A 15,109-nucleotide genomic window follows, 5' to 3' on the forward strand; every position below is an offset into this window, starting at 1 on the left:
CCGCTGGGTGAGGGGCCGGGCCTGGGCCCAGACCCCCGCCCGCGGGCAGTTCCTAACGAGCTTCATCAGGAGCAATCAGCCGAAGCTGGGGCGAGGCGCGGTGTCACGTGACCCGGCCTTAATTGTGAATCAGGCTTTGTCTCCCTCCACCTGCCTGAGCCCAGTGGGGGCGGCCTCCGTGCACGCAGCGGCTGGCCGATGGCCTGGGGGCCCGGGGGCCCGGAGGCCCAGCGCCCTGGCCCCTGGCATTAGGATCGGTTTTTTGGGGCCCTCTAGAAAGCGGACCAGGCCGAGGTCCACGTCCCTGAGCCGCGGCGGGTCGGCCAGGTCCTCCCGAGCTGGGGCCAGAGTCCGGCGCTCAGTGCCCAGCCTCGCATCTGTAAGTCGGGGGACTGGACAGATATGACAGTCACGGTAGTCTTGTAACAATTACTGTTAGCAATACGAGCCTTCGGTCTCGGAGGAAAACGCTGCTTGAAACAGGGGGCCCATCTGTGGCGAGGGGACCAGTAAACTGGCCCTTTCTAGGACAAATAAAAAATTGGTCTATGGACCAGAAGGCCGGGGGAGGGGCTTTTGTTATTAGTTTAGCTAAACGTTTGGGGGACAGAGCGACCCCCTCTCCTGGGCCTCAGGCCAGCGTAAGGCGGGGCGGGAGAATGGCTTCCAGGGCCCCCCTGGTGAGCAGCCACCAGCCCGCAGCTTGGACTCTGATTCCCCACGCAGAAGCCAGCGGAAACCCTCCCTGTTTCTCTGGACAGAAAACTAAATTTCAGACATTGGAAATGTTGTCACATCCAGCACCTGGGCTGTTCCTCTCCCAGCAGAAGCCATCACAATCGAAGGGACCATGCTGGCGTGTCCCCAGGCGGGGCCATGGGGACCCTTCCCACTCCAAGGCCAGTGGGGTTCATCCTGGCACTGCCAGGGGCTTCCAGGACAGCCGGCCACAGCTCTGGTTCTCTCAGTGCTGAACCCCTGAGTCCCCAGCAGGGAGCACCAGTGAGCTCTCCTCAGCAACACTGGGGTCCAGGGCCCGGAGCGGGGAGGCAGGAGGGTGTCCTGTGCCCTGGAGAGGGGCAGTGGGGAGATCACGTCCTCCCTGAGCCTCTAGGACCAGCGATAGGTCCGAGTATCCGGGGCAGAAGCGAAGCCGTGTCTGGGGTCGTGGTGTCCGTACGGCGCAGACGCCACAGGGCTGGGAGCCTGTGTGTGGACAGGCTGTCACTCTGGGGCCTCTGACCCAGCTGAGGGGCTTTGCCTGCCGCCTGCCTGGGCTCCCTGTCCTCACCCAAATCTTCCTCTCTGTGGAAGTGGCCTTCCCCCGGGAGCCGTGCGGATTCCTGTGCAGGGTTGGGATTTGGCTGGAAGGGCTGCACTCGGTTATGAAATCCACCCGCCTCTGGGGACGGGGGACGTTTGGATTCTGGATTACCAAGGCCATCTGCGCCCGCACTCCTAAGATGCTTCCTTCCCCCAAGTAGCTGCCTTTGCATCCCAGGGGGTCGAGGAGAGGCTGTCCCCGTGCCTGAAAACCTGAGAAATTAAACTGAAAACTCATTACGGCTGGAAGGAGGCTCACATGAAAATCCTGCACAGGGTTTATCGGCTTAGGCGCTGCTCTCCAACTCTTTATTAAACTTGCTTGAATTAAAACGCTCTACCAGTGAACTTCACCCCGAAGTCGGGAAGGACTCACACTCTGGGACACGCAGCCTCGCCCCTGCCGTGAAACCACAAGCCCGTGGTTTTCAGGGACGGAACCCCGCTTTGGAGAACTCGGGGTCCCCCCCCGGGGCCTCACCAGGCCTGGCGCCCCTCCAGGCAGGGCTGAGGGGGGCTCTCCGGTGGCACCAGCAGAACCCACCCTGGTGGTTCAAGTAGAGACGGGAGCCGCCAGGCCCCGTGCGTGGTCACGCGGTCCGAGGGCCAGGTGCGTCAGGTGCGAGGGCTGTGCCCAGACCCTGGGCACAGAGACCTCGGCTCCCATTCCTGACGCTGGTGGGCGTACTGCCCCCGGCCACTGCGGAAGCCTGGGCGGTGGGGGGCAAGCAGCTGGCAGCCCACCACGCCCCACCAGGCTGGGTCCTCGAGGACATGGGGAGGCTTTCCTTTGGCATCGAGTGTCGCCGCGTCTGTTCTGGGGTGTGAGTGGGCATGTTTGGGCCCCAGCCCCCATGTGGGCGCAACCAGTCATCTTGCTGTGACTGCCGGGACTCGCCACAGCAGGGGCTGGCGGCCAGGAGCCTGTGAGGCTTGGGCGACTCGCTGACGTCAGGCAGGTGTGAGGAATTCCGGGAGGACGAGGCCTGGGCCAGGCTGCCCCCGGGCCCTGCCCTTTCCCTCAGTGACCAGGCTGAGGCCGGCAGGTGCCTGGCAGTCAGGACTGACGCTCTGCCCCCTCTTTGTGGCACCCCAGGGTCCGCACCTCTCACTGCAGTAAACGGGGTCAAGATGAGGGCCCTCCCGCGGAACCAGCGAGAGTGGGCCTGGGCAGAGCAGGGCAGAGCCCCCAGCGGGCACCACAAGGGCACCCAGTGGTTACTGCTGGGGCTGCACAGCTGGGAAGACGACCAGAAACCCCTGTAGAAACTTCGACTCCAGGTTTTGTGGCTCAGAAGCACACGGCAGGGTGACAGGACTGGCCGCACCATCTGCAGGGCCTGCTGCACAGTAAGGACGCAGGCCCCTGGCTGGTCCACACATTTCAAGGCAGTGACAGCCGAGCATGAAACTGACCTCGGGGCCCTTGTGAGCTGGCCACTGGGGCGCAGGCCACACGCCCCTGCAGCCGGCTGAGCTGGGTCGGGTTCTGTGACCACCCAGCACCCAGCACACACACGTCATCACGTACCTGCCCTGCCAGGGGACCACGCTCACTGCTGCCACAGGGCAGGAGGCTGGAGTCCCCGGGTTTGGTCTCGTCTGCAGCGCTGACCCCGAGCCCCGAGCCTGTGGCAGGACCATCCTGGGCAGGAAGCCAGGGGCTGCCCCTCTGCTTGTTTATCCTGTAGGCCGTGGCTCCCGTGTGCCTGAGGTGTTCACATCGGTCCTCTGTAGACGGGGAAGAGACTCGGGACCTGGGGAGGCGTGGCATGCACACCTGTGTGTCCTCTGTAGACGGGGAAGGGACTCGGGGGACCTGGGGAGGCGTGGCATGCACACCTGTGTGTGCGCTGTAGACGGGGAAGGGACTCGGGGGACCTGGGGAGGCGTGGCATGCACACCTGTGTGTGCGCTGTAGACGGGGAAGGGACTCGGGGGACCTGGGGAGGCGTGGCATGCACACCTGTGTGTGCGCTGTAGACGGGGAAGGGACTCGGGGGACCTGGGGAGGCGTGGCATGCACACCTGTGTGTGCGCTGTAGACGGGGAAGGGACTCGGGGGACCTGGGGAGGCGTGGCATGCACACCTGTGTGTCCTCTGTAGACGGGGAAGGGACTCGGGGGACCTGGGGAGGTGTGGCATGCACACCTGTGTGTGCGCGTGTGCGTGCATGCCAGCAAGGCTTAGTGTGGACATGCTGTGTGCCTATGTGCCGACGTGAGCCTCGGGCCTGGCTGGGCTCCCGGGAGGAACCAGCGCCCTCCGGAGATGCCACTGTGAACATCGGGGGCTCCCCCGCGGGAATCGGGGGTCTGCGAACGCCTGGCAGAGACCTCTCTGGGGGCTGAAGGGTCCGTGACAGTCTCTCCTCTCGCTCTGCAGTACGCAGGGGAAGTCCCCGAAAACCGGGTGGAGACGGTGGTCGCTAACCTCACGGTGATGGACCGGGACCAGCCTCACTCACCCAACTGGAACGCGGCGTACCGCATCATCAGCGGGGACCCCTCGGGGCACTTCAGCGTCCGCACAGACCCCGTCACCAACGAGGGCCTGGTCACCGTGGTCAAGGTGGGCGCCCTCCTCTCCGCTGGCCAGGCACCCCTGGCGCGGACCCCACGCGTCCCCCCAGGACACACTCGGTAGAAACGAGACTCGGGCGCGGTGCGTGCCACCCCACACGCCCAGGGACAGGACTGCACCCAGGCCGCCTTCACAACGACCTGGTCATGTGACCTCCAGGGAGTTGGCAGCCTGCCCTGCCACCCCCTCACCCCAAAAGTTACTCTCCCATCCCCCCCCGAGCCACAGTCCCCTTGCACGGCTGGCGGGTGAGTCGCCTCCAGACTCCCGAGGGGCAGCCAGCCCGGTCGAGGAGGGTCGCTTCTGTCGCCGGCTGTAGGACGCGGTCTGCTGCTCCCTGAAGGTTTTCTGCTGCATTTTCCTGATCAAAGCCACGCACCTCTCTCCTCTCCCATGCGCGCTCTCTCTCTCTCTCTCTCTCTCTCTCTCTCCCCTCCCATGCTCTCTCTCTCTCTCTCTCTCTCTCTCGTGCTGAGTGCCACCTCTCCTCTCCCATGCCCTCTCTCTCTCTCTCTCTCGCTCTCTCCCCTCCCATGCCCTCTCTCTCTCTCTCCCTCTCTCCCTCTCTCTCTTGGGCTGAGTGCCACCTCTCCTCTCCCATGCCCTCTCTCTCTCTCTCCCTCTCTCCCTCTCTCTCTTGGGCTGAGTGCCACCTCTCCTCTCCCATGCTCTCTCTCTCTCTCTCTCTCTCTCTCTCTCTCGGGCTGAGTGCCACCTCTCCTCTCCCATGCCCTCTCTCTCTCTCTCTCCCTCTCTCCCTCTCTCTCTTGGGCTGAGTGCCACCTCTCCTCTCCCATGCTCTCTCTCTCTCTCTCTCTCTCTCTCTCTCTCTCTCTCGGGCTGAGTGCCAGCCGCAGACTGGTCTCCAGGAGCCTGCGGGAAGGGCCTGGCTGCACAGGCGCAGCAGGAGGGGACCTGGGTGGGCGCCCGCCTGGCTCGTGACCGCAGTGGTGGGCGTAGGACTAGGACTGTGCGTCAGAATCCACGAGCAAACCTTCGTCTGTGCCATGTCAGAACCAAGTTTCAGGGTGCTTCCCCCTGAGAGCACGCCTCCGCCACCCCCACAGCCATGGTCAGGTGTCACCGGCTGAAACAAGTGGGCGCCCTGCCCTCCCCCACCCTTCTGTCCTGTTGGCAGCTACCCGCCCCCGGGCTGTTCTCGGGGGTCCCTGCGGGTCTGTGTAAGGTGGGATGGTCCGTCGGAGAAAGCGTTTTCAGTTTGGTCTGGCGCCTTCCAGTGGGGACCCCCTCCTTTCAGACCCTCTCCTCAGGGGGCGGCCAAACGGGGGTGGGGGGGCAGTCAGGGGACCCGGGGGAAGTCTGTGCCGGAGACGGGGGTCCCTCACGGTCAGCCCCCTCTGGCCCACCCTTCCCACCAGCCCTCCATGTCCAGGCTCCCAGAACACAGTGGTGTGGACCCCGGTGTGCCCACGCTCAAGCCCCCTCCCCTGACCACACCCCAGCCTTTAAGCAAAGGGTCCCCGCCACGTGGCAGGGGGGTGGTCAGCTGAGGCCCGAGAGCAGCTCCCGCCACTAACTGAAACTGTTGGAGCAAATTGCCTATTGATTTCTCCATTGCTAATAGGCTTTATCACACCCTCCTGTGGATGCCTATTGACCCTGATAGTCTTTCTGGAAGGGGTCCCACTCAGACTGATGACACGGCTTTCAATGCATCACATGCAACATTTTCCATGTCCTCCAGGGACACAGACCCAGAAATACGAGAAGGATCACCCTTGAGTAGCTTGTTCACAGACAGACACGGTGGTTTTGTGTCCCAGGAAATCTGAACAGTAGCCCCGTCTCCAGCCAGTTCTCAAAGGGGGTGCTGCAGCCCCCGGTTCTGGGGCAGGTGAACCTGGACACAGCGTGGGCAGAGGGGGAGCCTGGAGCTGTCTGAGGGCCAGGGACAGGGGTTACCCCTGGGGGTCTCCAGCCAGTTCTCAAAGGGGGTGCTGCAGCCCCCGGTTCTGGGGCAGGTGAACCTGGACACAGCGTGGGCAGAGGGGGAGCCTGGAGCTGTCTGAGGGCCAGGGACAGGGGTTACCCCTGGGGGTCTCCAGCCAGTTCTCAAAGGGGGTGCTGCAGCCCCCGGTTCTGGGGCCGGTGAACCTGGACACAGCGTGGGCAGAGGGGGAGCCTGGAGCTGTCTGAGGGCCAGGGACAGGGGTTACCCCTGGGGGTCTGCGCCTGGCCAGAATCTTTCAGGCAGGGGCGACAGGTGGTTTCTTCTACACTGAGCGCCTCAACAGGCTGGCAGCCAGCTCGGGCCACTGAGGGTCCTGCCAGGGCGACACCTGTGGCTGCAATGCCCCCGCCATGACCCCAGACCTGGGCAGCACCCAGCACCGTGCGGGGCAGTGGGCAGGGGTGAGAGGTAAGGGGGATACTGGACCATCCCCCGGCCCCTGTGGGGTACAGGTGACCCAGGTGGCAGCGTGCTGAGCACCAGGCCCTGTGCCTTGCTGTGAGGAGGGACATCAGCTGCAAGGACACATGTACCATGGAGGGAGGTGGTGGGGGGCACCCCGCCCTTTGGCAAACAAGGTGACCATGCCTGGAGAGGATGAGGGCAGTGGGGGACAGTGGAGCTGTCAGCTGCAGCGCCCCCCACCGGGCAGCGCTGGGCTCCAACTCACACCTGTTTCCCAGCCCATCGGCACTTAGCACTTAATTTTTTATTTTTTTTTTTTACAGAGACAGAGAGTCAGAGAGAGGGATAGAGAGGGACAGACAGACAGGAGCGGAGAGATGAGAAGCATCAATCATTAGTTTTTCGTTGTGACACCTTAGTTGTTCATTGGTTGCTTTCTCATACGTGCCTTGACCGCGGGCCTTTAGCAGACCGAGTGACCCCTTGCTGGAGCCAGCAATCTTGGGTCCAAGCTGGTGAGCCTTGCTCAAACCAGATGAGCCTGCGCTCAAGCTGGCGACCTCGGGGTCTCGAACCTGGGTTCTCCGCATCCCAGTCCGACGCTCTATCCACTGCGCCACCACCCGGTCAGGCAGCAGTTAATTTTTAAATCCATTCTTTGTACTTAATTCCTTGGTTAGAAGACTGTAGGCCGGTCTGATATTAATCAGAGGGGGTCCCGGCACTCCCAAAGGGGGTGACTGTAAGTCACCACACACACACACAGAGGCTTCAAACAAATGTATTCTTCCCGGTTCTGGAGGCCGGAGACCGAGGTGTAGACAGGGCGGCTCCCTCTGGCTGTCGGCAATCTTGGGCGTCCCGTGGCTCGCAGCTGCGTCACTCTGGTCCCGGCCTGTCTCCACATGGCCTGTCGCTCTGTCCCTGTGTCTCAGTCCCCCGCCCTCCCCTTCATTCTCAATCCAGGACGACCTCATCCCGAGATCTGTAACAAAGACCCTGTTAACCAAGTAAGGTCACATTTGCAGGTGTCAGACAGATCTTTGGAGGACCACCGTCCCCCCCACACCTGGTGGGCAGCCCTGGGCAGTCAGCCGTGGGGGCCTGACCACGCTTGGCGGGGGGAGCAGGGCGGGCACGGCCTCCCGGCCTGGGGACCGCCAGCGAGGAGGGCCGCCTTAGGGTGACACAGGACAGAAGGTCCTCCTCCCGCTGGCCACACCCGGCAGGAAAACAGAGGCCGGAGAGCCTGAGGGACGGCGTCCCTGGGACCAGCCTCCTGGGCACAGAGCAGGGTGGGGACAGACGGGGCAGTGAGTGCTGGCCATCCCCGCGTCCACCCCTGCAGCTCATCTCCCGCCCCCCTCATTCCAGGCAGTGGACTATGAGCTGAACAGAGCCTTCATGCTGACGGTGATGGTGTCCAACCAGGCACCCCTGGCCAGTGGGATCCAGATGTCCTTCCAGTCCACCGCGGGGGTGACCATCTCGGTCATGGATGTCAACGAGGCCCCCTACTTCCCCTCCAACCGCAAGCTCATCCGCCTGGAGGAAGGCGTGCCCCCTGGCACCGTGCTGACCACGTTCCCGGCCGTGGACCCTGACCGCTTCATGCAGCAGGCCGTGAGGTGGGGCCCCGCCCCTGCGCCCCGCAGGCCCTCAGGGTGGGGGGCTCCTCACACCCAGGGAAACCTGCAACCACAAAGTGCCCCGGCCTGGGGGGTCTTTCCAGGAGGGAGGGGGCAGCAGGACCCAGTCCTGGGGCAGCAGGGGCCGCCCGGCCCTCCTGACCCACGCAGACACAGGAAGCGATGCCACAGGCACCGTCCTGACTGACCCAGGACGTCCGGAGTCAGACTGGGTCCCGCCCAGCTCTGCTCCACTCGCTGTGCAACTTTGCAGGCTTCTCAGCTCTCTGCCTCAGTTTCCCCCCTGTGAACGGGGGAGATGAGAGTATCTTCCCCTGCGGTCCTTGTGAGGACACATAGCCCATACATCTTGGTGACCAGGAGTCACCATCCCACCATGGGAGGACCCTGCGTGGAGCTGGAGGAAGAGCCTCCCGGTGCACTCAGCGTTCAAGCCGGCGCCCAGGAGCGGGCTTGCAGGGCCCGGCCAGCGGGCCCCACGCCCACCCCGCCGTCTGCCGTCCCCCCCACCTCGCCGTCTGACCCCGCCCACCCCACCGTCTGGCCCCGCCCAGCCCACGTCTGCCCCCCCGCCCACCCCACCGTCTGGCCCCGCCCAGCCCACGTCTGCCCCCCCGCCCACCCCGCCGTCTGAGCCCCCCACCTCGCCGTCTGGCCCCTCCCAGCCCACGTCTGACCCCCGCCCACCCTGCCGTCTGGCCCCGCCCAGCCCGCGTCTGGCCCCGCCCGCGCCGCCGTCTGACCCCGCCCACCCCGCCATCTGACCCCGCCCACCTCGCCGTCTGACCCCGCCCGCCCCGCCCACCTCGCCATCTGACCCCGCCCACCCCACCGTCTGGCCCCGCCCAGCCCGCGTCTGCCCCCCGCCCACCTCGCCGTCTGACCCCGCCCACCCCGCCCACCTCGCCATCTGACCCCGCCCACCCCGCCGTCTGCCCTCCCAGGTACTCCAAGCTGTCGGACCCCGCCAGCTGGCTGCACATGAACGCCACCAACGGGCAGATCACCACGGCGGCCGTCCTGGACCGCGAGTCCCTCTACATCAAAAACAACGTCTACGAGGCCACCTTCCTGGCAGCTGACAATGGTGCGTCCCCGCCCCCGGTGACTGGGTGCTCGCCCATGCCGCGGGCCCTGGCAGGGAGACTGAGGGCGGCCCGCCAGCACCCAGAGGCGACGCCGAGGGGGGGGCACAGTGCCAGGTGCCCTGTGCAGAGCCGGGCACAGCCCAGCTTTCTCTCGCCCCTTCCATCACCCACACGGCTGCTCACCATGGGCACCAGAGGGGGCCGAGGTTGGTCCCGGTCCCGGTCCTGGTCCTGGTCCTGTCCGGGCTGAGCGGCGCCTCTGCTTCTCCACCTGTAAACTGAGGCGGTCAAACCACATGCACGTTCTAGCAGAGCCGCGCTCGCCGAGGACGCTGGGAACCGCCCTGGCTCGTCCTCGCTGTAATGGCTGCTCTGGTCACCTCCCGAGCTCCAGCTGGGGGACAGGAGCTACCCTCACTGAACAGGCAGAAGAGGCCGCTCTCGGTGAAATGTCAGACAAAGGCTGACCTTCCAGAGGCCACTATGTCCACTAGAACAAGGGGCAGCTACATCGTCGTGACAGTCACAGTCAGCTTTGAGAAACCAGGCTCGCTCTGGCCACTCCTGTGTCCCTGGCGAGCCAAGCATGGTCCAGGACGGCTGCCAGTGCTTCGGCCATCACACCCACATCCTGGCAAACAGGAGGAGTGGGGAGGGCAGAGGCATCACCCTGCCCGCCTTAGGACTTCCATCCACAGCGCGTGAAGACCAGAACTCTTGTCACAAAGCCGTGTGTCCCTGCAAGCAGTGCTGAGAGATGTAGTCTTCTAGTTGGGCAGGGATGATCCCAGATAAAACCAGGGGCTCTGGTTCTTTTCATGAAGGAAGAAGTGGGAAATGGGTATTGAGGGGCAACTCCGCCATCTCTCCCATGGAGACGGGCGAGAAACAAGTCAACCAGATCATTCCAGAGGCAGGAAGTGCGGCAGGAAACCAGTGGGTGGGAGAGTGACTGGGGCCTCCAGTGGTGCTCACTGACGGTGGGGCCAAGACCTGCTGGACCAGGAGGAGCAAGCCAGTGGGAGACGGGCCAAGAGCGGGGGACCCGAGTCAGGAAAAGGCACGTGCAAGGGCCCTGAGGCAGGACATGCCTGCTGGGTTCTGGGAGCAGCTGTGCAGCTGAAGCCCTTGAGACTTGTTCCTTAGCAAGTGACGGCTGTCCCCTTCCTGTCTCCTGACCTGCGGGGTCCGTATGTCCTGTGCAGCTGAGTGGGTGTCAGGGCAGGTTTGGGGCTGTGGTCAAAGCTGTGGGGCTGTCCTGGGTGGGGCTACTGTCTGCCTTGTGGTCATGGAGTGTCAGGAGTGACCGACCCTGCATGGGCACCCCGTGTCCGTCCCTCAGGGATCCCCCCAGCCAGCGGCACCGGGACCCTTCAGCTGTACCTCATCGACATCAACGACAACGCCCCCGAGCTGCTCCCCAAGGAGGCGCAGATCTGCGAGAGGCCCGGCCTCAACGCCATCAACATCACAGCAGCTGACGCCGACATCGACCCCAACGTCGGCCCCTACGTCTTCGAGCTGCCCTTCGTCCCGGCGGCCGTGCGGAAGAACTGGACCATCACCCGCTTGAACGGTGAGCCCACCCCAGGCCCCGGGAGAGTCGGATGATGTCTGGGGAGCAGCCCCCAGGGGCCGTCACCCTGGAAGAGTGGGCAGCAGGGAGGGGAGCCAGTCCCACACGGGGAGGCGGCCCCGAGGCTGGGGACCCCGCCGCGCTCCACAGCTCAGCCGTGACCACCCTTGCGGCTGATCCACTGACCAGCGTATTTCCTGGGGTACTTACTGGGAGCGGGCTCCCATTCAGGCTACACGAGTTCTGAAGTTCCGCTAGCGTTGTGAGGGTGTCCCTGGAAAGGGGGACCCCCTGCACTGGAGGTGCCGGGGCGTGTCTGGTCCCCGGCCACACCCCCACGGGATGTCGCTGTCTGGAAAGGCATCTCCCCGACCCCTCAGCCAGCACAGTGGTTTCCCTTGTCTCTCAGCTGCTGGGGACTTGCTCTCATGTATCTATTGGCCACCTTTTGTCTCTTCTGTGAACTGTCTGTGTGATGCCCCGGCCTGTTTTTCTTTGAGGTTGTTTTGTAACTGACCTGGTAGAACTCTTGGTGTGACAGGGAACAGCTCCTCCACCCCACACGCTGCGGTGTCTCTCACCCCCGTGGGGAGCGGTGCGTGCGCGTGACCCAGACACCCGGAGGTCTGCGTGCGGCCAGACCGGGCCCTTCCTTCGGGAGCGGTGCACCCTGGGGAGGAGGGCCGGTGTCTCCTGACGGCGCCCTGCTGTCCCCCTGCGCCAGGCGACTGCGCCCAGCTCAGCCTACGTGTCCTGTACCTGGAGGCCGGGGTGTACGACGTGCCCGTCATCGTCACGGACTCCGGGAACCCCCCCCTGTCCAACATGTCCGTCATCAAGGTCAAGGTGTGCCCCTGCGACGAGAACGGCGACTGCACCACCGTCGGCGCGGTGGCGGCAGCGGGCCTGGGCACAGGGGCCATCGTGGCCATCCTCCTCTGCATCGTCATCCTGCTGAGTGAGTGCGCCGGCCCGTGGGCGTCACCGCGCGGGCACCCCCCGGGGGCTGGCCGAGAGCGGGCGGGGCGGGCGTGCCCTGCAGCCCCGGCTCCAGCCTCCCCCCCACGGGCCTGGGGGAAGCCCCGCTGACCGAGTCCACAGTCACAGGCACAGAGGCTCCTGGACATGCATGTGCCCAGGCACGCTAACGTAAGCTGTCCGTACACGGAGTGTGTACACGCCTGCACATGCACGCACACACGTGGACACGCACCCGTGTGCAGCCTGCCGCCCCCCCCCCCCACAGCCATGGTCCTGCTGTTCGTCCTGTGGATGCGGCGGAGGGAGAGGGAGCGTCACACGAAGCAGCTGCTCATCGACCCCGAGGACGACGTGCGCGACAACATCCTCAAGTACGACGAGGAGGGCGGCGGCGAGGAGGACCAGGTGAGGGTTCCCGCGGAGGACGGAGCCTCCGGCACGGCGTGCGGGCAGCCCCTACCCGGTGAGGACAGCAGAGACGGAGGACCCTGGCCCCAGCCGCGGCCCACACCCCTGCACCTCCTCCTCCGTGGGGTCCCAGCCTCGGCCCCTCTCACCCCGCCCCTGTGCCCCAGCTGCTCAGGAGGACGGACACACAGGCTGGGCTGCTGGGGGCCCGGGAGGCAGTGCCCCCGGGAGGGGTCTCGGGGCAGCTGGACGCTGGCTCCACGTGGCCATGGTGAGCGGGCAGGTCCTCCCCACCCCCAGTAGAGCTCACTGAACCGCCCCACTGGGAACAAGGGTGACGGCAGCCCTGGGGGCCGAGGGCCGTGTGAGGGGCTGGCAGCGTGGACGGGCTCCTCCTGGGGGGGGAAGGCCTGGGACAAACGGAGCCGCTGGGCACTGTGGGAAGGCAGGCGGGGGCGGGCTGGGGCAGCGGGTCCTGCCTGCCGCCCACTCCGCTGACCCCGCCCACCCGCCCAGGACTACGACCTCAGCCAGCTGCAGCAGCCGGAGGCCATGGAGCACGTGCTGGGCAAGGCAGCCGGGGTGCGGCGGGTGGACGAACGGCCCGTGGGCGCCGAGCCCCAGTACCCGGTCAGGCCGGCGGTGCCCCACCCGGGGGACATCGGAGACTTCATCAGTGAGGTGGGTGCTCGGGCCGTGGGGGACCCCGAGGGGCGAGCCCTCCCTCAGCGCGCCCCCTGCCCTCTGCGTATCAGGGGCCAGCCACACCCCCAGCCCCACCTCTGTCAGCAGAGAACCAACCAGAACCCAGGACGGCTCAGCCCCAAAGCCGACTCCGAGCTGTGCTGCTTAGGAAGCGGTCCAAACTGTCCTAAACCCCTGAGAGGAGGCCCTCCCCAGTCCATCAGGAGAAAGCTCACTGTTGAATGATTTCAAGGCGGTACAGACAACAGTCAGGGACCTGGGCAGCCAGCAGCCACCGTGGACCCCGGGGCCAGCCCACAGGGGACCTCCCAGAACCCACGTAGGCCCTGCACCTCAGCTCTGTCCTGCCCACGGGCGGGGAGCGGGGTTGTGTCTCCACCTGTCCATGGTCCCTGAGGTGGGGGCCTGCTCCCAGGGTCGCCGTCCCCAGCCACACTCAAGGACAGGGCAGCATGTGGACAGGGCTGCACATCGCCAAACTGCACTAGAGACAGGTGACTTCAGAGCTCCGACCTCTGACCACCTCAGATTCACACTCCACGTGGCCGTGATCATGGACTTGAGACCCACTGGTCCCCAGGAGGGGCCCCGCCCAGCCCAGTCCCCCTGCCTTGTGCAGGCATTGCACTGACTTCCGACCTCCAGCAGCTCCCACAGAGGCCCTTCCCGCTCAGTGCTCTGGGACGCCCTCTGGGTGAACGCAGGGAGCCCTAACTGAGCACCGGCGGTTTGCGGGCCCTTAGCTTTGCCTCCCCGGACTCCCTAACCGTCTCACTGCCCCCCAGGGACTCCCCCTAACCGTCTCACTGCCCCCCAGGGACTCCCCCTGACCGTCTCGCTGCCCCCCGGGGACTCCCCCTGACCGTCTCGCTGCCCCCCGGGACTCCCCCTGACCGTCTCGCTGCCCCCCCGGGGACTCCCCCTGACCGTCTCGCTGCCCCCCCGGGGACTCCCCCTGACCGTCTCGCTGCCCCCCGGGGACTCCCCCTGACCGTCTCGCTGCCCCCCCGGGGACTCCCCCTGACCGTCTCGCTGCCCCCCCGGGGACTCCCCCTGACCGTTAGGCTGCCCCCCGGGGACTCCCCCTGACCGTCTCGCTGCCCCCCCGGGGACTCCCCCTGACCGTCTCGCTGCCCCCCCCCGGGACTCCCCCTGACCGTCTCGCTGCCCCCCGGGGACTCCCCCTGACCGTCTCGCTGCCCCCCCGGGGACTCCCCCTGACCGTCTCGCTGCCCCCCCGGGGACTCCCCCTGACCGGCTCGCTGCCCCCCGGGACTCCCCCTGACCGGCTCGCTGCCCCCCGGGGACTCCCCCTGACCGTCTTGCTGCCCCCCCCGGGACTCCCCCTGACCGTCTCGCTGCCCCCCCGGGGACTCCCCCTGACCGTCTCGCTGCCCCCCCCCCGGGACTCCCCCTGACCGTCTCGCTGCCCCCCCCCGGGACTCCCCCTGACCGTCTCGCTGCCCCCCCCGGGGACTCCCCCTGACCGTCTCGCTGCCCCCCGGGGACTCCCCCTGACCGTCTCGCTGCCCCCAGGGACTTCGCGCAGCGGACAACGACCCCACGGCGCCCCCCTACGACTCCCTGCTGGTCTTCGACTACGAAGGCAGCGGCTCCACCGCGGGCTCCGTCAGCTCGCTCAACTCCTCCAGCTCCGGGGACCAGGACTACGACTACCTGAACGACTGGGGGCCCCGGTTCAAGAAGCTGGCGGACATGTACGGCGGGGGCGAGGACTGACGCCCCCCCCCCCCCACCAAAGCGGGACCGGCGCTCGGACGGATGGACACCGGAGGAGCAGGGCGGTGGGAGGCCGCTGCAGGCACGCCCCTCAGAGGCCTGCCGGGGGGACCCCGCCCCGCCCCCCGACTCTGAGCTGTCTGGCATGAGCACTCTGCCCGCCGCCTGGCACGGTAGCTGACTTATCACTCACTCAAGGACAGCGAGAGGCACTCTGTCTTAACTTGAATTTCGTAGAACAGAAGCACTGTTTAAAAAAAAAATGAAAAGTGCCTTTTGGTACACGTATCAGTTTCCGTCAAACTCAGGAGTGACTAGAGCAGACAGACCCAGTCCCCGGCCCGGCCCAGCCTGGCTCTGAAGGCACGACGCAGACCTCTCAGTGAGGAGAAGAGCGGTGACTCGCTTGACAGGACTTACAAAGGAAAGAGTTTGGGGTCCAAATCGCAAGAGCCCTCCAGCATCGAGATCTGCCGCGCACAGCTGGGGGGGGGTCTCAGGGCCCCTTCAGGATTCCCGAGGTCCGCGGGGAGGCCCAGGCTTGGCTCCCACAGTGGAGCGTGCCCCTGGGGCCAGCCAAGCCCATGACCAAAGACCACCATGTGGCTCTGGCTTTCAATGAGTTTTTGGCCAACCCCCACCCACGTCCAGATGCTTAAATAGCTGGAGTGGGCGGGG

General features: G+C 65.8%; 1 protein-coding gene across 1 annotated transcript in view; it reads left to right on the forward strand.

The window, feature by feature from the left end:
- The window catches only part of CDH4 (cadherin 4), a 357,761-nt gene extending 343,260 nt beyond the window's left edge, over positions 1-14,501 (forward strand). The window contains exons 9-16 of the mRNA XM_066384328.1: positions 3,710-3,895; positions 7,659-7,912; positions 8,878-9,020; positions 10,364-10,597; positions 11,322-11,555; positions 11,844-11,983; positions 12,503-12,667; positions 14,228-14,501. Coding sequence (XP_066240425.1) covers positions 3,710-3,895; positions 7,659-7,912; positions 8,878-9,020; positions 10,364-10,597; positions 11,322-11,555; positions 11,844-11,983; positions 12,503-12,667; positions 14,228-14,431 — 1,560 coding nt within the window. The 3' untranslated portion in view covers positions 14,432-14,501. The remainder of the gene's footprint in view (positions 1-3,709; positions 3,896-7,658; positions 7,913-8,877; positions 9,021-10,363; positions 10,598-11,321; positions 11,556-11,843; positions 11,984-12,502; positions 12,668-14,227) is intronic.
- The last annotated feature ends 608 nt before the right edge of the window (positions 14,502-15,109 follow it).

Source organism: Saccopteryx leptura, chromosome 5 (genome assembly GCF_036850995.1).
Source record: "Saccopteryx leptura isolate mSacLep1 chromosome 5, mSacLep1_pri_phased_curated, whole genome shotgun sequence".
NCBI lineage: Eukaryota > Metazoa > Chordata > Mammalia > Chiroptera > Emballonuridae > Saccopteryx > Saccopteryx leptura.